General features: G+C 41.8%; 1 protein-coding gene across 1 annotated transcript; it reads left to right on the top strand.

The window, feature by feature from the left end:
• Positions 1-8,161: 8,161 nt before the first annotated feature.
• On the top strand, positions 8,162-21,066 carry gdf10b (growth differentiation factor 10b). Its single transcript, XM_070978171.1, has 7 exons — positions 8,162-8,374; positions 16,663-16,780; positions 16,916-17,097; positions 17,339-17,538; positions 17,734-17,911; positions 18,305-18,423; positions 18,520-21,066. The coding sequence occupies exons 1-7, from the start codon at positions 8,308-8,310 to the stop codon at positions 18,877-18,879; spliced, it is 1,224 nt and encodes a 407-aa protein (XP_070834272.1). The 5' UTR covers positions 8,162-8,307; the 3' UTR covers positions 18,880-21,066.
• The last annotated feature ends 924 nt before the right edge of the window (positions 21,067-21,990 follow it).

The following is a 21,990-nucleotide window of genomic DNA, read 5'->3' as shown; positions in this document are numbered from 1 at the left end:
AAATAATGCTGTTCTATTTATTGCGACAGTTGGAAGGTTGAAAAGGCAATAAAGCAGAGGACACACATGGGAGAGACATCCAGCTGTAATGTGTGTGCCTGTGTTTGTGTGTGTGTATATCTGTCTGTGTGTGACTATGAGATCACATCATGCTGGCGCCTCGCCCAAGACGACTGTCTCCAAATGTCACTCTGTATCTCTCTAAGGATGCGAAGGAAGGGAGGAGGAACTGCGAGAAGGGTAAAAAAAGAAGGAAGGAATTACGTATAATTTACACTGAAGAGAAAATAAAACCTTCAGGCCACAGTTTGTCCTGTGAGATCCACCTGAGATGCAAGCCTGCACGGAGGAAATTAGGAGGTAGAAGGTAGGTAGGTAGAAGAAAGGTAACTCAGATAAGGAAGGAAGGAAGGGAGGAAGGAAGGAAGGAGGGAAAAAGGTATGGTAAGGTAAAGAAGGAATGAAGGAGGTAGGGAAGAAAGGAAGGAAAGCATTAAGGAGTTAAGAGGTAAGGAAGGAAGGAAATGAAGGTATACAGGTAAGGAAGTTACAAAACAGGATTAACCTACAGTATTATTTTGGTAATGATATTTTAAAACCCAGTTTTCACAAAGACTTTATGTCATTAACGTTTTTTCATGGTTTTGGCTTTTAGTTTATTTATTTCCTGTTTTATATTGAAAGAGTTTCTCTTTGTGTGTTGTGTTGTGTTGTGTTGTGCTGTGTTGTGTTGTGCTGTGTTGTGTTGTGTTGTGCTGTGTTGTGTTTTACTTCCTGTCTTTGTCTCGTGATTGTTGATTAGTTTCATTGTTCCTGTTCTTCCTCTTTCAGATGTCAGGTCATGTGTGTTTGTTCACTTGTAGTTTTGCAGTCTTTGTGTTTTGATTTTGCTCTTGGCTCCTCCTGCTGCTTTTACCTTCCTGTTCCTTTTTTTGTCTGGATTCAGCCTCAGTTATTAAAGCTTGCTGCATTTGGGTCTTTCTGAACTGTAAAATACAACTTCATGACCTCAACAGATCTCCTCCAGACCACCACAGGATCACGAGGAGATCTGCCTTGGATATTTTTTCATCTGTATTAATGGCACTGTGGACATTAATGATAAGCTGAGAGCCACAACCTCTTTGGAAAGAACTAGCTCCATTAAACACCAGTTTCAGGGGTTCCAGGCAGAACTGTTAAATGGGACTGATAATCTTAAGGAAACCATGCTGGCTCTTCAGGATTCCTCCAGTGGCTCCATGCGAGACATAGAATGCAGCCTGTTAGCCCCTCGTCTCCCCCCCTCCAGTAGCCTAACCATCCTGTGTCCATCCTGTCCAGTTCACCAGCCTCCCTGGACATCAATCTGAGCTAATCTGAGCGGCAAGGACAAATGGATTTGGATAAAGTTCTTGGTTGGAGTTTGGGTGCGCCACAAGCAGCTTTCACAAGACCACAGAGAAGAAGGGGAAAGCTGCCGTGGAGACTCAGTGACAGCTGTGTGATCTGGCTTTCATGGTGGACATTAAGTACCTCTCAGAGCTGAACCTTCGGCCCCAGCCTGCTGCAGCTCTCTGCTTTCAAATGTGAAATCGCTTGAATAAGAAATAAAGGTGTGGCAAGTGCAACTGGAAGGAAGAAACACTGTCACGTCACCAGGACGTCCGAAAACTCCTTCAGGCACTTCAGTGAGACATATCGGGACATGAAGAGTAAACAAAAGAACCTGACTACGTGCAACATGAAATCACTGAGCTGCACGGTAACAACCAAGCAGTCGCTCTTGCTAAGACTCGGCTCTGCTCAAGACTGACAGACCAGGTGGATGTGTAAAATCTGTGAAATCCCCCCTTAAGTAAAGGCTGCACATTTCTGCCACTGCTGTTCATTCCAACAGAGATATTTATTTATTTCAACGCTGACTTTCACTCCGGTTAATGATTAACAGCGAGGGCCTTTTACTAACCCCGGGGAGCAGGTGTGGATTTGTTCCTTGTTCGTGTCGGTTGTGGCTCATCAACACATACAGCAATAAAATTAGCTTCACACTGGTACTCTGACTACTGCTTAAATCCAGCATGGCTGTGTGACATGTTTATAGAACAGTACAGTAATGGAATGAACTTAGTACATTTACTGAGTACTGTACTTAAGTATAAATTTGAGGTACGAGTTGTGTGCAACTTTATACTTCTACATCTCAAATATTGTACTTTTTACTTCTATAGCTCTTTAGCTTTAGTTTCACATCCTTCCTGCTGAGTAAAAAACACGTTTCTCTGAACGTGGTCATCTTGAATGTGATTGTTTCTGATAAACTGCAGGATGACGTGTTCCTTCATGGGTGGAGAAAATTGTCCTTCTTCTTAAGATAAATAACTATTGAAAAACCCTCTTGGATTATCTGGAAAAGGCATCATCACAAAGCTGAAAACAGGCTGAGCTCATAAAAAGCTGGCCTTTACAGGGTTCTACAGGGCTCTCACAGGACAGCGACGCTACAAACATGATGATCTTATAGAATATGTGGCATTGCTGTAGATTAAACTACCCAACAGTACATAAAGTGATTAAAATTGGCTCAGCCTTAAACAACTACAGCAGTAAAATGCAACATGCACATGGATGTCAGCAGTAATATTGATCCATAATACTCATATAATATATATAATAATACTTTTACCTCTGATACTCTAAATATTGCTGACAATACTTTGACTTTTGAATGCAGGACTTTCACCTGTACTTTCACAGTGTGGTTGTGCTTTTATTGAAGTAAATGAGCTGAACAGTTTACCCACTGGTGTTTATATGAAAACAAAATGCTCAGGTCATGTCAATAAACACAGCCTCTCTGAGCTCAGGAGATTCTTGCTATTGGAGTAAAACACTCTGAGGTCGCTCCCCTGTGTGCTTCTCATCCATTAAGTATTTTCTTAGCAAGACGTGGAGAGAGGGGATGTGGACATACTGACAGCTGGTTTGGATCAGGACGGTGTCACACACACACACACACACACACACACACACACACACACACACACACACACACACACACACACACACACACACACACACACACACACACAGTCTGTTATGGGTGTGTTCTTCCTGCACTACAGTTAGGGGTACATTGTTCGGGACTGGGAGCCCACATTGAATTTCACATACACCAACACACATTAAGAAAATTATAACTGTGGAGATCGCTTCGAGATTCCAGGGAAAACATTGTTTTGAAATCTTGGCTTTTTTAAAGGTCTGGGTAGATTTTCTGGTTTGGCAATAACATCTGACCAGGAGTATGACTTTCTGCCTCATTCTGAAGCAGCGCTGACCACTACATTCTTCCTTCGGCCGTCTGTGACATAAGACAGAAGTGAATTATCATCTGCAGTATATTTAACATCCACTTTCCTCTCTTTCATTTTGCCTCAAAGTTGGAAAATTCCTCTTATTCCGCATTTTCCGACAGTATCAGTTTGTTCCAGCTCTTCATTGAAGCCCTATGATGTTTACAGTGTGTGAAATATTTAAGATGCCATCATTTTGGAAATGGAACACTGCAGAAGGCAAATTTCACCCTGGTATATTTGGAAAAATTGTGACCTCCACTAGAATTTGAAACACAGTTTTGCGGGTTTTAACATTGTTTGGCTGCACTGCATGAGTTTGTACTCACTGACCCACGAGCAGGTCAGTGAAGTTTAAAGGAATCAGAATCATAATAAGGTTTATTCCTCAGTAGGTTTTCACAAATGAGGAATTTGCCTTCTAAAAAGCAAGTGCTGCAAGTTAGGAAGCATACATAGAAAATAAAGGAGGAGGAGGAGAAAAGCAAAATGGAATCAGGGTTGACCAACGACAATGAGCCCATGGACCAGGATCTCTCTGCTGTTCCCTCTAAATGCATCTGCAGGGTAGAAAATCTTGAGATTAGAGTGAGGGTGATGTACATAGACTACAAAGGTCGCTCCGATGGCAATCCATCATTAAAAAATCTGAAAAATATTCTGAAAATATCCATCCATCCATCCATTTTCTATGCCGCCTATCCCTTTCAGGGTTGCGTGGGGGGGCTGGAGCCTATCCCAGCTTCAATGGGCGAGAGGTGGGGTACACCCTGAACCGGTCGCCAGCCGATTGCAGGGCAACATGCAAAGACAAACAACCATTCACACTCACATTCACACATACGGGCAATTTAGAGTATTCTAAAAATATGTAATATGTAAATGAAAGAGCTGTACAGTTTTGCACAGGAAAGTACAAAGTATTGAAAGGAATATGCGAAATGTGTGAGAGAGTAATCCCAAAATGATGTAATCCAAAAAGGATGTGTGTTTATGTAATGTGTAGCCTGAATGTGTGCTTATGTGTAGGGGGATCAGTGTCGGTGGGGGTCTTGGGCCTTGTTGAAGTCAGCTGCAGTCAGGAGGAAATTGTTCTTGTGGCGTGAGGTCTTGGTCCGGATGTCCTGCAGCCTCCTACTGGAGGGGACTGTCTCAAAAGGTTTGTGTTCAGGGTGGGAGGGGTCGGGGTCCTGGTCTGGAGGGATGGCAGATTGCAGCCAGCCACCTTCTCTGCAGAGCAAATGATTCGCTGCAGTCTGCCCTCGTCCTTGGCAGTGGCAGCAGGGTACCAGATGGTGATGGAGGAGGTGGGGATGCACTCAGTGATGGTGGTGTTGAAGTGTACCGTCATTGTCTTTTGAACTTCTTCAGCTGCTGCACAGAGTTCATCTTCTGCTGGGCTTTCTCGGTGAGGGCGGGAGTACTTCATAATGTCAACTGGGGAGTCACACAGGGTGATGGGGGAAGGTGGGGGTGGGCTCTCCGAAGTCCACAACCATCTCCAGCGTCTATAGAGCATTTAGCTGCAGTTTGTTCTGACTGCACAGGTCACCAGACGGTCAGTCGTCCATGACCTCGCTTTTTTAAAAGCACGTTCAATTTATGTCTTATGTCCATTATATATTTTATCTGGTGTTTCATCTTTGATTTATTTATTTGTTTCTGTTTGGTTTTATTTGATTTGATTTCTTTGACCGAGACGTACTTTGTATGAAAGGTGTATATAAATAAACTTTGCTTGCTTGGTAGTCATTAAGTCCTGTGGTCCCTGTTTTTTGGGGGACAGGGATGATAGAATTGTTTTCCCAAAACTATTAAAAATGAAATTGAGCCATACATGAAAACAGTTGCTAACAAATGCACTATTTACTGCTGTTTAAGAAGTTTTCTAATGTTGTTTTAAATAATTATGAAGCCTCTCTAAAAATGTAAGTATATTGTATTTATGACCCATTTTTACAGATGTGTCCTGAGTAGGAACAAATCGTGCTGGTTAAAGGTCCAGTGTGCAGTATTTGGAGGGATCTATTGGCAGAAATCTAATATAATATTCATCAAAATGTTTTTATTAGTGTATAATCACCTGAAAATAAGAATCGCTCTGTTTTCATTACCTTTGAATGACCTCTTTTTATCTTCAGAGGGAGCAGATCCTCTCCAATGGCTTCTCCTGTGCTTGGAAATGGATGGTGAGACAACAGAACTCAGTTGGTCGCAGTCTTAAAACTCATTGCTAGATGCCACTAAATCCTCCACACTGGTCCTTGAAGTGCCACAGACAGGCTGGGGAGGTTGTAAATAACACTGCTGGTTTGTTGACAATAACTGAAATGCTAAATATTTCCAGTCTTAACCCGTTCAAAAATGTGTTGAAGTGCTGTAACTGCAGAGAAGTGGATTATGTTGCATGTTTGAGAAGTTTCTGTAGACTTTTAACAGTCTAAACATCAAACACGTGTCTTTGCCAAGGCTCTGAGTTATCATTGGACTCAGCTGCGACTGCTGTGAATCCAAGCTGACTACAGCAGAACAGCAAGTCACAAACGTTATAGAGCTGCTATTCTGCTACCCTGACCAGCTGGGAAGCAACTCTGCATTAGAGATGACCTGATTATGTGATGCATACGTTCAAGTCCTTCAGCAACCATTACAATTCTGACAGCAGCACAGAACAACCATTGGTTTTTTAGAAGTACGACCACGACCACGATCGTTCCCAATCCTTAACCATGAGTTTATTATTGTAACCATGACAAAAAAAGCTCCCTAACCGCAATGAAATTGCCTCTATGTGTCGCTCTGGAGGACTTGGACAAACAACATATTTTGAGGCTTGAGGACTTGTTGTTATAGTTACTTTAAAGCAATAGTTTGGCATTTTGGGAAATGAGGTCTCAGGTCTGTACGGTAAGTAAGATACACTGGAAGGAGTTAGCTGGAAGCACAGGGAAAGAGCTAGCCTTGGTCTTTCTGAGGGTAACAGCGATGAGCTACCAGCACCTCTAAAGCTCATTCATAAAGTGTCATATTCAATCTGTACAAACACCAAAATGTAAAAAACACAAGTTGAGGTTTTGACAGGCAACCAGCTGGGAAAATTCAGGAAGTTACTGCTACCAACCAAGAAAAAGTCCAGCAAGTGACAGCCAGTAAATCTGTATTTCCAGTCTTTATGCTAAGCTAACAGTCAAAAATGAGTGTGGAATTGATCTTCTCATAGTGTTGGCAAGAAAGTGAATAAGCATAAGTAAATGTTGAGCATTCCTTTAAATACATCTCTGTTTTTGTAAAAATACCCAGTCCCGATACCCAGCCAAGCTTCTCTGTCTAATGAACTTTCACTCCACACCTCTTTATGTTACGTCACAGTCGTGTATGGCAGTAAAGTATATTGCTTTCTGTGTCCTAGCTGAAAAGACTTTCTACCCACTTTGATAAAAAGGGATGAGCGTCTGCCCACACATCTGGCTTATCTATGAATCACAGACTTGGACTTTAGGTGACTCAAACCTCAAATATTAGGCGAACGAATTGTTTTTGTGGGTCAGGGGTGATGTTTGCCTTGTTAAAAGGCAATGAAACAAGTACGTTCACCACTGTGTCATTTATTCTGAGGAGAATCTTAGTAGGATGACAAGTGACATCCTACTGTGACATAAAGGCTTTATATCCAGCGTCAGAAGTAGCTGCAGTGCTGTGATCGGTGACACTTTTTAAGGTTTTCCATCTGAACAGCCAGAATTTTTCTATTACATAACACAGACACAGGAATGCACAAGGTATGTAATGTAACATGAGAATATACAGCCGGCTTGGCTGTCTGTTCCCTTTTCCAGACTACAGAGTTTACTGCAGGACACAAACATGCATTTTTAACAGTTGTTAAAGTACACTAAATGATCATCAGTGCTAGCACACAATAAGTTTCCCAGTTTTCTGGGGTGTAACTCACCTCAAGTTGCTGTTGAAGAGCTGATATGTGAATGCGTCAGTTTGAGGCTGGGATGGGGAGGAAAAAATCCCACATCCAGCTGACGTCAGGATGTGGGAAGTATCGCATAGAGGAGGCTGTAACTCACATCAAGTGCAGACTGAGTTTGGCTGCTGTATACAAACATTAGGCTACTTCATGTTTGTTCTAATCAGAGCAAAGCTGAAGCTAAGAGGATCCCACAGATCATCTATTTTCTCAATTGTTATGTTGTATCTTACACATAGTAATGGAAGTCCATTTCATATAGATACACTTTTGTCAGAAATCCCATACAGGGATAGTCGTGAAAAGCCAAAGATAAATTGGCATTTTGTCAATTGTATTTCAAAACATACTCTGTTGTGTATGTGAAAGTCATATTAACCACAATAACTGCATTGAAAGTAATTTTTAATAATTTCATAATGATAATAAAAATAAAGCTGTATCAGTTAGGCCGAACACATGAGTTAATCAAGTTTATCATAGAGCATGATTATCTTTCCTGACAGGAAAAGGCAGTCTTTGAAAAAAAAAAAAAAAAAATAGGAGGAGGAATTTCCCGATGTCGTCACATTGAACACACTTTTGCTGCTTTCACGTGCTGTCGGACTTATGTTAGACGGTCTTGAGCGTCACTTAATAACAAAGAAATGATGAATACTGAACTAAGAAATACAGTGGGATTTTAATCGCACCACAGTTGCTAACTTTGTCAGACAAGTGGCATTACTGTGTTCAGCTTTATAAATCGTAATATCTCTGTTGAAACGGCAGCAAATTTGGTCTCTTCGGTACTTGGAAGCGTAAATTTACGAGGTTTGTGAAAGCAGCTAAAGGCGAATTCGTTTGTCCTGCGGATCAGAGCGAGAAGCCGCTGGCGTGGGAGACGTTCAGCTGTTGTCTCTGCAGTTCCGCAAAGAGACGTGTGATCATTTGGTGTCTCCCTGAGACACAGACTCTGAGGACAAAGGGCAAGCAGTTTCTTTCCATTTGAAAATGGACCTGGCTATGTTTCATTATGTTTTCCTCGTTATCGTCCTGCTTCAAGCTGTAGCGGCCCACGGTAAGTTAGCTACGTTACTTTTGATGTGTTAGCTAAATCAATCTGTGCTAAAATCGTAATATTAACCAGGTACCCGCATCCCAGCACTTCCAAATATACCAGAATGTGTCACACGATTCACAACATGAGTAATGCAGTCTAAATGTCGGCTTGCGTTTGGCACGTCACGCCTGTTTTGTTGAACGAAGTGAAATGAGGACGGTCCGCTGGTAAACACGGTGAATCCCGGCTAACGTTAGCTACCAGCGCCGTGCCTGCTGTCAGGCACTGGGAGCCTTTTTCTGTAACTGGATCCACTCTTTAAATAGTTTTTTTTTTTTTTTTTTTCCGAGGATGAGATCATATTATGTGACACTTGTGTCCTTTTCTCGAATTTATGTGAAGACGACCGGCCAGACTGGTGCTGTGAAGCTGCTTACAGCACAGTCCAACGGTTAGTTTGATGGCCGGGCCGCTGTTGGATGGTATCTCTGAAACCACCGTCTACCTGAACTCCTCTGCAGGCCACATAATCACAAATGAGCTGTCAAACAGCAGAATTACGTGCATTTAATCAAACAGACTCTTTTTGCTGGAACAGATCTTCTGCTGAAGTAAAATTGCCTTCTCTTTTTGTGGCTTTTGTTATTTCCTCTTTGTACATTTCAGTATTACCCAAGACATTTTGTGTGATGCGTTTCTGCAGAGCTGTCCACTTTTCCTTGTAAAAAGACGTGAGCAGAGTCATTTAGTAACACAACCCTGCGGAAGCCAAACATGCATGGATGCAATAATGGACTCAGAGGTTAATATTGTGTGCTGCACATGTTCGTTTCTTTTTAGAAACGGCTGCAAATTGGATGCACTTCTTTAACCTTTGGCGTTTTGCTTCAGTTGCCATATGACACTGATAATGCTAGTGGAAAGTGGTGCAGGGTGGGTGGAGGATATTCTAGGGTGATTAAAGTAGAAAACAGAATTCACAGCAGCATAGACTGTGCAACAACCAGCAGGATGTTCAGTCCATATCTTTTCAGTCTCAGACCAAATTAGCACATCTCCTCAGCTCTATGCATTTAGATCTAATATTGGTCCCAGACCAGTGTACTAATGCCTGGAATAGGACTATTGCTGATGGTGGGGGGAAAAAAAACCCTTAATGACCATTTTTGGAGCACAACCAATTTAATTCGTTAATCATTTTAGGTGGCATCAAGTGAACGTGAATCGATTCTCTGCAATCTGTGCGGATAACCTTTACAAACTCTACTCACTGGATGCTGTAATGCACTGTCAGCGATGCGATCTGAAGCAAAGAGCACTCAGCACAAGCATTAGTGCAGCCTGACTCCATAATGAGTGCAGCGACATGCAGACCACAGAGCTGATCTGTGGTCAGCAGTGTAGAGTGAGCAGCAGCTTGTCCCTGACCACCTCGAAGGCCCGCTTGTCATCTATGCAAAATGTCATACTTTAATGAATCAGATGTAGTTTGATGAGGTTGAGATGCAGCAAGGGATCATGGGAGTTGATGTCTTCATTGTTAAATAACAACCATTGCTGATTAAAATCCATCTGTTCACCGAAGAGGTTTTGTGTGAACGTTTTGTTCATGGTACGTTTAGTTGCTGACTTCCGTTCTCACTCTGTGATGTGTCCTGTGTCTGCAAGTGCAACGTTACCTTGAATAAAACTTTGGATTTCTGTGGGTTTGAAACATTTTGGATAATGTGAGAGCACAACTGCACAACAAAATATGCACCATAAGGTTTTTTTTAGGCATTTTAATGTGGAAATGCATACTGTGCATTTAAAAATCATTTCCATTATTCCAGCTTCTCAGCTGTGTGACCATTTTCTGCTTTTCTTTGTCTTATTAATGGGTCTTGAAAATAATTGTTAATTGCAGCCCTGATATTTAAATGAGTGAAGGATTGATGACAAAAATAGTAAAACTGTTTGAGACAGATCATGGGTGAGGTTTTCCTGTTTAACACAGCAGCAATCAGAGTTTCCCGACAGATGAAGTGAAATTATGGAGAGGAATTGAAATCCTTTGCAAAGTAATCGCCTGCAAAGCACTTGAAGCGTTTTTGCTTGCCTGCTTTGAGCTGCTGTTCTCTAATCGTATCTTTACACATTAATATTCTGGATCTGGGCCTGTATTTGTCAAGCGTCCTAGAAGGGGAAGTCACTCCTAACTGGCCACATTATGGTTATATTTTTATGATTAGAAATTAAAGCAGTGAGAGCTCCAGAGGTGTCAAAAATGTGATGTAGTCCTGCGTTTCTGGGTGGTGTAGCTACACAGTGAGGGACTGCAAACTACACGCAATTTGTAAGACTGAGAATTCGCAGACATCCTGTCATTCAGAGATGTGATACAGTGTGGTGTGGTCACGGTTTGTGTACCGTATCCTGTGTATGTGAGAGGTCTTGTGGGCATAACTGTGGACCTCTGTTGTATAATCACAAACTGCGTGGGTTTGAATGTGCCGCTGTGGCTTTCACAAGCTCTAGGTGTGTTTCTGCAGCTAAACATATTGTCAGCCGGTCATAATGTTGTGCGGTCTCAGTCCAGAGATGTTTGATTGCATATCCCTGAAGCCATGAATGCAACTGTGATGAGTCACCGTGAAGAACAGCAGAGCTTGGCTGGGGGTTTCCAAGAAAATCTTCACCAGTGTTTCCTCTGCATTCATTTAGGAGTGGCGGGCCACCATTAATTCGAATTTTTTGCTGTGAACAATTTAAAAAAAAAAAAAAAATTCGAGTTTTTTTCTCCTCTTGCTATGACATGCAAGAGGAAAGGAATAGTATCGTCAGCCACAGACGTGGAGCAGGTGACTGCACCCATATATATGGGTACCATATCCTTTGGTACCCATATTGTTTTTTGAAAATTCTATTTAAAGTGCAATATATATATATCTGTGAGAAAGAGACTAACTTTAAAAAAAAAAAGAATTTTGCTAAGAGTAAGTTGCAGTGCATGTTCATGCCCTGTAAGTCGTAGCTGCAGGGTGTGTTTGAAGCTAGAGATGTTGAAAATTGTCAGTGTTGTGTATTTTGCTTCAGATTCAGTAATGAGAGAATTTTTTGTTAATATTTTTGAAAATGGTGCAGCTTTTAATGTGAACCTAAACAAGTCTCTTTCCTTTCCTTTGGTTTTCTTTTGTGTGTGTGTGTTTTGTTTTTGTTTTTTTGACTTTTTTTCCATTTAAGCTGCACGTGATTGGTCAACTACATGATGTGTGGTGGGTTCAGCCTATGTTTACACTTAGAGAAAACGCATATGTTTTCATGCGGTTTGGCCTCTCGTTTACACGCGAACTGAAAGTTTTTTTCACGGAGAACAATGATTTTGAAAAACTCCGGCCAAAGTGAATTCTGATTTCTGAAAACGGCGGTTATGTGTTGGCGTGTAAACCGGGTTAAACGGCGTTTTAGGTTCTGAAACGTCACAACATGCGACCGAAAATACTTAACGTCATGTGAGTGACCTATGTTTACACTCGCGCCCATAGGTTTGGCATAGTTATGATGCGCTTGACGGCGTATTTATCCGGGTTCATGTAAACAACAACATTTTTGCAAACGATGCTGTGTGCATGATGTTATTTTTGAAAATGGAGGGGCCAAAATATCCATTTTCCAAAATACCCTACTACGTGTAAACGTAGGGTCAGTGTGTACGCACTGAGCAGGAGGGGGAGGAGCAGGGGTTACAGACACAGCGCACGTACACACACACACACACACACACACACACACACACACACACACACACACACACACACACACACACACACACACACACATTCAGTCTTTAAAAAGCAATTTTCAACTAGCCATTCAATATAGGTTGTAAAAGTAAAATCTGCAGTCAAGTGTCATTTGTTTACGCCACCATGGCTCCCCGGAGAGCCTGCCCCCGCTGCTGAAAAAGATCCTAGAGGAAACACTGTACACCTTACCTCCGACTTTGCTTTAATTTATGCCTTTGAATAGATCCTCACATTAAAGTGTCATGTCTCACCTAATAATCGCTGTGCATGTTGTGGAAACAGGGCGAGGATGGAAACAAAACAACTGACAGTGTTAAGAAGTGTAAGGTTGGGTGTGTAACCTCTAACACAGAGTCAAAGTGAAAGCAGTCAACCAGAGAAGGAACAAATGGTTGATTAATTGATTAGTGTGTTGGTAGAAAATGAATCAGCAACTGTTATGATAATCGATTAATGGGTTGAGTATTTTCTTTCTAATAAAACATGACCAAATTTCAACTTCTCAGTTGTGAGGATGTTCAACTTTTCTCTGTTTTTTTTTCTTATTTTAATTTGAATGTTATTGGGTTTGGACTGTTGGATAGAAGAAGAAATCTTCAGATGCTAGCTGCTGCTTCAGATGGTGGTGAGAATTTTAGACTTTCCCATTTTACAGACCAAAAAAAAAAAAAAAAAATTGTTAAAATTGTTAGCAGCTGATTTGTAATTGTGATGGTACCCACCAACAAGGAGCAGGTTCAGCTCCAGTTTGCACACATAACTTTGAACTGTGGAGCATTTTGAGCTAAAATAAATTGCCTCCAAACTAGAAAATTTGGTTCCCAGCTGGATCCAAAAAACATTTTGTTTTCCAAGACCTGAAGTGCGAACTATGATGACACCATTGGGTTTGTCAGGTTGAAAAGAGCAGATGGAAACGACTGTTTGTCTCACACGTAATAGACGTCTACATCTTTTTCATCATTAGTGGTTGGTCCGTGCTAGTTTTTTGGATAGAAATACCTGTGATAACAGAACAGAAGCTTACAGATAATCAATATGATCTGCCATTTTGCTACTACAGTTAGCTTCGGTTGTGCGTTGTCAGTTGTCCAGTTGATGGTGCATCCTTGATTACAATGGTTCTTTTCTAATTCTCTGATTCATGCTTCTTAAATGTGAATATTTTCTGCTTTCTTCACTCCTCTATGACCGTAAACTGAATATCTTTGGGTTGAAAGAAAGATTTGTGGATGTCATCTTGTGCTTTGGGAAACACCGATCTGTGTTTTTTGCCATTTTCTGGCATTTTATAGACAAAACAACTAATAAATTCATGAAGAAACTAATGGACAGGTTAATCAGCAGTGAAAATGGTCTTCAGTTGTAGCCCCAGTAGCCGGTTTGAGTCAAGAACCAGAGCTAATTTGCTGAAAAGGAGTATCTTTGGTCAGTTCCTGATTTACTTTAAAATCTCATCTGTTCTCTTGTGGGTCTTGTGGCTCGCTGTTATATGTTGTTAAAAAGTTGATGCATGGTTGTTGCGTGTGAACTTGTGCGTTGTGCAGTTTGAGTCCACGTCTTTATCGTCCCATCTCTTGTATTTCCTTTCTCTTCTTCTGTGAAGCTTTTGCCGTCAGTGGCTGTGGTCGAGCTGAATGCTCATTCTGACTGAAAGTATCAAACAGTTGCTTCTCCAATTATTTGCAAACTCGATCAGAGTAAGGATATAACAATATCAAATGTACAATTTACAACAGCAAAGTTAATAAGGAAGGCAGACGTTGAATAACAAGGAAATATCATTAGGTATTAACATCAAGATAAAATACCAACTTTTGTACTGAGCTATATAGTGAAAGTACTGTAATGTGAACAGACGATGAAGCGTGGATAATGTAAATTTATATTTACTTTGTCATGCATTTTCAAGTTGTCAGACTTAGCTTCCTGCCATTACTTTCTATGCAAAACAAACGTTTCACTGGGCACCTAAAATGCATATGAACTCATTTTGAAAGTGTTTTTTAGCAGCACTGAAGGACGGTTTCAGTCATTTTGTGTCTGTGTTCAGTGACCTCCTTTTTAAGTCTGATAGCATCAGCTCGCTCCTCCTGCTTCTGAAAGAGGTTTTTTGATTTGTATGCACAAATCTTGCAACACAATCAAGATAAAAATGTGCTCAGTCTTTAGAAAATACCGTGTGCCCTTCCTCAGCCTGGAGATCAGTAAACTTAAGATAAAAACTATAAAGAAGCTTTTGAAAATCACTCAATTTAAATGTTTTATTTTTTAAGTTGTGCATTTTTCTGTGCAAATTGGGCAATATAGACATCTTGCACCTGCAGCTTGTGCACAGAAACTATCAAACTGCTAGAAAGTAAAAACAGAAGTTAAAATTGTGAAATGAAATGTGTGTGTGTGTCTCTGTGTGTGTCGTGAGCAGCCCTGTGGTGACAGCCCTCAGTGACCAACTTTACTGTTGCGGTTGTCACTTCTTTTACAGCACATGTGCTCCTGTGATTTCTGTTTCGCTCTCATCTCAGTTTGTTTGTGAGCCCGTCTGTTTGTGTGGGCGCATCTTATCACGTGCAGGCATGTAAATGTTCGTTCAGAGGAAGCGAAACCAAAAGGTACTTTTGTATTTTCTCTCAAGGTTTATGATTACGGAGGGGACTCATGAATGTGAGTGAAGATGTGTTCAGTAACTAATCCAAAACTTTACTGAAACCTTTATCTTTGCTGAGCCGTGCAGTGCCACACCAGGCCAAATTTGGTTGTACCTTTTGTTCTTTCCTCTCCTTTCTTTAAAATGTACTCCCAGTCTGAGCTGGCGTTGTCATTTAAACCAGCCGTTTTGGCGCCATTAATATTGACAGAGAACTACAAAGTTGTGATATGCCAGCCTCATGGAAACAAGTATTTCTGCTTTCATGATAAATGTGCAAACATGGTGGCCATTGCCTGGTGTTGCCACAACAAAACAATGCTAAAAAGGCTTTATTATCTAATATGAAATAGAGTTGTTGCAGTTTTATTGTGACATGTGGGAGATGTTTGGGGATTTAAATTTGATGATTTGTTGCGAAAAAATGAAAAATAAAAAGGAGGAGTAAGCAGAGAAATCACGTGTGTGTGCGTGCGTGCGTGCGTGCGTGCGTGCGTGCGTGCGTGCGTGTGTGTGTGTGTGTGTGTGTGTGTGTGTGTGTGTGTGTGTGTGTGTGTGTGTGTGTGTTTGCTTGCGGTGAAATACGTCCTTCCTGTAACCGATGAAATGTCCGGTTGGATGAAAGAGCTGGTATCTGCAGTTCTTCAGCCCTGCCTTTAATATCACATAGTCCTTCTGCTGAAATGAAATCAAACATCAAGTCGCTGATCAGTTTCTAAGAGGGAAAGAGAGAAAACAGTCTGTTTTTTTTGTGCTTTGCTTGCACAAGTTTGGGTTTGAGGAAGTGTTTGCACTGAGGAGGCTATTAGGAAACGTCTTTTTTTTTCTTCTAGTCGGTGTCAGACTGCAGAGACATTGCATTCAGTTTCTGGCAGCAGATTAAAGAGTCCAGTTCAGGAGTGAAGCAGCCCTTTATCTCCTCACGAGCAACATTAAAGACAATAAGATAAGATAAGATATACCTTTATTAGTCCCACAGTGGGGAAATTTCAGGTATTACAGCAGCAAAAGTGGATAGCAAACATAGAGGGCATCAGTAAAAAGGACATTTAATATCAAATCAAACAATATAAACAAGGAATAATGAAATATGAACAAACAATACTGATATTGCACATTGATAAGAACATTGCACATTGATATGAATATGAACAATCAGTACTGACATTGCACATTGAATGATAGTACTCCTGACTGGAGTATTGATAGTGAATGGGTTCCTATATTGCACATAGGAATTGATATATTGCACCTTAAATTGAAATTCACCTGAGCAAATATTTTCACAGTTAATGTGTATTATAGTGCAGTCATTGAAAGTTTTGTGAGTGTGTGGTCTACTGGGAGCACTGCTGGTTGTAGAGTGTGACTGCTGCAGGAAGGAAGGACCTGTGATAGCATTCCTTCACACACTTTGGGTGAAGCAGTTTGTCGCTGAAGGAGCTCTCCAGTGCTGTTAAAGTGTCCAGATAAAGTCTGCTCTGGCCAATGATCTTAATCTTCAATTTGTGCTGATGTGAGAGCCAAAATATTTCCTGACGTTGTGCTCTTGGGCTTGTGGTGCATTTAAAGTTATGTAGGCCACTGTGTCTGTGTTTGGAAAAACACTTACGCCCACTGTGAGAGCCCCACCAAGAATATGTTGTGTGCCAGCGCCCTCTAGTGGGGAGTTTAGGTTTCTTAAAAATATGGAGCCTCCCTGACTTCAACAGGCTCAAATTCACAATGAGGGCAGTGACACAGTTGAGCTGAGAGTCTTTAAATGACCTACATGCTAAAAATTGGCAGCCTGACATTAAATTCCTAATTTTGGTCTGCTGTTTGAAGACATTCAGGAGATCTGCTGTCTGACATCTGTGTTCCTGTTTCCACAGTGGAGCCGCCGACCGACGTGATCCTCGACTGCCATAATCTGCACAACGTCGTGAAGTGGAATTACGACCAGTTGTTGCCAGCTCTTAAATTCAGAGTCGATATAGGCGCGATGACACGGTTAGACATAAATGTGTTTCTCTTTGAATTCTTTACCTGCTAAATATCTGTGTTTGCCTGCTTAGAACTATGTTTTTTTAAAATCATCTCTTCTTTCTGTTGACCAAGTTTCTCTCATCTCATTTGTGTCCACAGCCCTCCAAGTGTGCTTTTGGTGGACTCACCAAACCTACAAGCTGATGTTTCCTTTCTGTCTGACCCGAGCGATGACTACTATCTAACTGTAACTGCTGTGATTGGACTCAATGAGTCTGATCCCGCTCCTCAGGATGGAATCCATTTCAGCTACTTCATGGACTCGCCAGCGCATCAGAAATGTGAGTGATGATGTCCGTATTCACCGAGCTTACACTCACAAAATACACCTTTACTGCACTGATATTATATTAACATGAACGTAAACAAGGTGCGTTGCAAATGTTTCATGGGGATGAAATGCGTGTTTGTGAGGCCTTGAGGATGCATACAATGTGTTTGAGTGAGATGCATAACATTCCTCAGTATGTCTCCAACAGGAGAGTCAGCCACCAACTAAGCCATCTTCATGTTGGTCTCCAGGTGCTGTGGATTTCCCACCAGTTAACGTAACTGCCCAGCAGGACGGCAGCGTCCTGTTCAGCTTCATGCATCCCTGGCTGCTGTACCACCAGCCGACGTCTCGCAAGCAACCCGCAATTCGTCGAAAGAAGAAAAGCCACAATGCAGCGGCGAGCAAGTGGCTACCTGAATTTAAGTACGACATCGTGGTCACCAACCAGGTCAGACTGCACAGAATTTCACATCTTTAAAGTTGATGACATTGATGAAACAGTAGCTGCAGAGGAAATGAGCTGCAGTTAATGCGGTATTAGTTAGTAATAGTACAGCTGCTGACCATCATTGTGCAACGTGCAAACAAATGACTTCGATGAAGTTTTGCTGAAACGGAGCCTCGCTGTGTGTCGTGTGTTCAGAGGGAGCTACACCAGAGGTTCATCTGTGAGGACAGTGTGTGCGAGGGGATGCTCACAGTGGATCCTGCTCAGGAGAAACCCTGTCTGAAGGTCCGAGGCGAGATACAGAAAATCTTAGTTCAAGGCACACAGCAGTACTGCGCCCAGCCGGAAGGAACACCTCCACATGAGCCAAACGGTTGAGTACAAGTTTTTATGTCTTTGCTTGTTTGTTCCACTCAGGGTTGTTCAGATACGTGACAGCCATGCTGCCGTGTCAGCGCTGAACAGGTTGTTAAACCTGACATGTAACTTGTTTTAATACTAAACAGTCTGATGGCTGTTGGGATGAAGGACCTGCGTAAGTGTTCTGTCTCTTGGATGCAGCAGTCTGTTACTGAAAGAGCTGCTTAGGCCCCCACAGGGGGTGGGAGGGGTTGTCTATGATTAACATGCTCCTGTGACCCATCTCCTCGATGGTGTCCAGGGGGCGGTACACAGAGGAGATATACAGAAACGCCAGCGAATGAGAGTTTGGTCAGAGTTTCAGCCCGTCTGTACATGTATTTACTTTTACGTCTCTTTTGTCTAGATTACACCTACGTCTACATCATCGTGGTCGTCGTCTTGGCCTTGATTGCAGTAGTTATTATCCTCTTCATGTTGTACAAGAAAAAGACCAAACCCACAACTTCTTTCCCAGGCTCTATGGTATGTATGCTCAGCTCAACTGCTGCATCCCCTCTGAAGGAACTTTTTTGATGAAATTTCAACGCTAATCTAACCACTCCTCTTTGTGCCTTAAAGACGTTCACCGGTCGACTGAAGCAGACTTTCGGAGTGGTTCAGCAGTCGGTCTTAGTGCCAGAAGTGGAGCCCGTCTCACCCACGCCTCTACTGTCAACGCCATCAGAGAAAGAAGACAAAGAATTCACACCTGCCGTCACTTCCTCGACTGAGCCTGACCTCCGGCTGCGCATCGGGGTGCCAGCTGAGGAGGAAGGTGTGTGTGATGTCATGGAGGTAAGTAATGGCGAAGGACCCGTGTACATAGAGGGCAGCTTGGATCAAGATGAGCCTGAAGTCGATGTCCCCTCTGATTATGAAAAACGCCCGGTGTTCGTGGAGTTAGCCCCAAATGAGCAGACCGAGGGTTACCGCGGCTGACGCAGGAACTGAACGTTGTGGAACACTGAATGTTTGATTAGGTCACATGACGCACTTTGCCCACAACCCTGCGGTCATCACAACTGAAAAGGGGAGTTCTGGTTACAAATTTTAGGTGTTTCAAACTTGTCTTATTTCCATGTCAATGCCAAGTAAACGCAGAATCAGGAGCCTCCCTCTGGTCATCAGTTAAATTTTTCATGTTTACTTTAATATGTCAAAGCAGGGCAACAGGTAGCCTCTCTGGAAAAGAAGTCTGCATGGCCTTACAGTTGTAAGATAAACTCAAAGTAATTGTCAAATCATAAAGTAAGCAGTGCACTAATGTTTTTAACAATGGTATATCTGATATTTGTGCTTCAGCCGCTGCAGCCTGTGATCGATTCAACCCTTCACAGTGCTCCAGTGTGAGAAAACGCCTCGTGTTAGCGTCATAAATTCCATTCACGAGGCAGACACTTTTGTCCAGTGTGACTTAAAACACGGTTTTCACGCTAAGCTGCAGCCATGGCGTTGAGGTAATCGCTGTTTGGAAACACAGTTATCTGTAATCAGAATCTGCTTTATTGGCCGACCATGTGTGCACATGCAAGGACTCTGGTTTAAGCCTCAGCAGCATTATCAGAAAAAATGTTTTAACATTTAAGATTGTAACTGTTAAACTGCACGCCGGCATCACTATACTCACCAGTTACTGTGCTGAGTGGTCAAAATACTGTATTCACTGTGGAATGTTATGTCATGAATATTGTGACATATTGTGCTTATTTGTACTTCTGCGTTTGTGCAGTTAATTTCTGTAATGTGACATTTTTCGGACTGAAAGCGAATATTTGGAGCGGGTTTAGTTTACGGATTTGATCTGTGATTGGATCTCTAAAAAAAGCGGATCTGTCGGAGGTCGTTGGCGTCCTCCTTTACTGCACCGTTTAGCCATTTCCTCAAATCACATTTGTTTAGATAAATGTGTGTTTCATTTTTTTTTTAATGCATTTAATGCATTTTATGAGCTGCAGTCAATTCTCATGAAATGAGTGGCTGTCTTGCACCAAGCATAAAGTGATCTGATCTCTTTGTTGTGCCATACCTTCATCTAAGCTTTTGAATACATATTGCTTTGCTGTTAATAAGTGCTGAATGTATGAACACAGTCTGAAATGAACCAGCACACAAAGTCCATGTTTAACACATGTTTAAATCTTTTGAACAAAATCCCTTCTCACCTTTCAATGGCTCAGATGTAACTCTACACCTGCTTTCATTTAGCATGTACAGATCTATGAATATACAAATAGACCCCGCCTCTATCTCCGCCCACCCCTCCGCCACTCGCCTGCAGCTCGAGCGTACCTCCTCACCTGCATCAAACACTCAAACGCTGCTTTCTGGCCGAAATCCCTGAGGGAAAGCTTCATGCACTTTACCATTACCCAGCCTGATCGTGCTAACGTTATTCTAGCAGCGTGTGAGGACGACCTTTGTCATGACATGTTTTCCTCATGAACAAAGTCACGTTAAGTTTAAAGCCGCCATCTAATTCAGCAGCTTAGCTACCTGTAACGTTCTTTATCATAATCCTAAGACATGTAAAATGTTCGACAGGAATCATCACGCAGGCTAACGTTGGCTAACATTATCTGGCTTGTACTCACTGTGTCCTCGGATCGATGGATGGAACGGGTTAAGCTTCAGTTTTGTGGCAAATCCCGTCCGTTTTTTGTGCAGACTTTTCTGGAAAATAGCGACTGCCAACCCCAGTTTTCAGTGTCAGGTTCTCAGATCCTTCGGTCCAAAATGAACCATTTCTCCTTTTGCAGCTTAGGACCAAAAACAGAGCGCGCCTCTGCTGTCATTGAAAATGAAAGAATGGGATTGGTTCCTTAAATGTGTGACATATGAAATCCTGTTTGTGGGACTGTCATTGGTCCACAGCAATTTCAAGGTGGAAATCCTCATCTGTGGCGTTGGCTGCTTATTTTACAATAAAGTTTGAGTGTGTTGTTTAGTCCAGTTAATGTTGGAAAACCAGTCAGCTCATTAAAGTCTCTGATTTAGTCAGCGCTAACTATCTGATCAAGACCTTTTCTCTGTATTCACTTCATTACTACCTCTGTGCCTTCGGACACGTCTCCTGCGTCTTTTGTATAGCATTTCAGCATTTCAATAAAGATCAAATTAAATTAAAAATGTCTCCCTTTTTCTCTTCGTGTCCCGTTCTAATGAAGGATGTGGTTAAAAACAAGAAGGGATGTTGTGATGGATGTAAACAGAAACCGTTACTGCTGCGGCACAGAACCATTAATCAAACACTTGGTCAGAGTCTGTCCTTTCTCTGTAAGGGAAGAAGCACACATGGCACCACGTTCATGACATTTGAGAAACTCCCTTTGTTCCTTCCTCTGAAACCAGTCGTTTGAGTGACAAGGGAGACCTCTTTTGTGTGTTGTGTTTCCTTCCCCTTTTTTTTTCTGTTTCCAGTAAAGATCGATAACAGACTTCACTTTTCTTTGTGGGTCCTCAGCTGATGATGGCTTATCTCAGGGGTTTCTGGTAATCTGCAGCAGTGATTGTGCCTGACAGCTGTCCTGTGAGGTGAACTCAGGTACCTCTTCATCAGCACCACCACTCAGTTAATAATTTAAAGGTCAGTATAATTAAAATACAGGTACTAGTACCTGTAGCAGTAGTAAATGTGTCATTTAACCATCTATCTTCTACAGTTAGCTAACAATTTCAACCATTTATCCACCACTTTTAGCTAATAATTTTAACTATTAATCCGTTACTTTTGCCCTTTTCAATAGTTTATCCACAAATTTTAGCAAACAATTTTTAACAATTACTTTTAATGTTAGCACGTTATAACATTTCAAACAATTTATCTGCGACATTTAGCTTTTTCAGCACTTTACGGCTGTCCGTTACCCTTAGCTAACTGCTTCAGCTGTTTCATCACTTTCAACCCTTTATCCTGTGTTTCAGCCAACCATGTCAACCACTTATCCTTTAGTTTTAGCTGACGAACCACCAACAAACATTTACTTTCGTATGTTTCTGTGTAGCTGCACAGTGGCGCAGCAGGTAGTGCGCGTGCCTCACAGCAAGAAGGTT

The sequence above is a fragment of the Chaetodon trifascialis genome, chromosome 13 (genome assembly GCF_039877785.1).
Source record: "Chaetodon trifascialis isolate fChaTrf1 chromosome 13, fChaTrf1.hap1, whole genome shotgun sequence".
In the NCBI taxonomy this organism is placed as follows: Eukaryota; Metazoa; Chordata; class Actinopteri; order Chaetodontiformes; family Chaetodontidae; genus Chaetodon; species Chaetodon trifascialis.
Note: the sequence above shows the minus strand (reverse complement) of the source record. Positions and strands in the feature narration are given on the sequence as shown.

Excerpts from the sequence above, each read along its gene's own strand:
- gdf10b (XM_070978171.1), top strand. The coding sequence starts at position 8,308 with ATGGACCTGGCTATGTTTCATTATGTTTTCCTCGTTATCGTCCTGCTT. Across the intron at positions 17,539-17,733 it reads ACATCGTGGTCACCAACCAG|AGGGAGCTACACCAGAGGTT; the intron begins GTCAGACTGCAC and ends TCGTGTGTTCAG. Across the intron at positions 18,424-18,519 it reads CTTCTTTCCCAGGCTCTATG|ACGTTCACCGGTCGACTGAA; the intron begins GTATGTATGCTC and ends TGTGCCTTAAAG.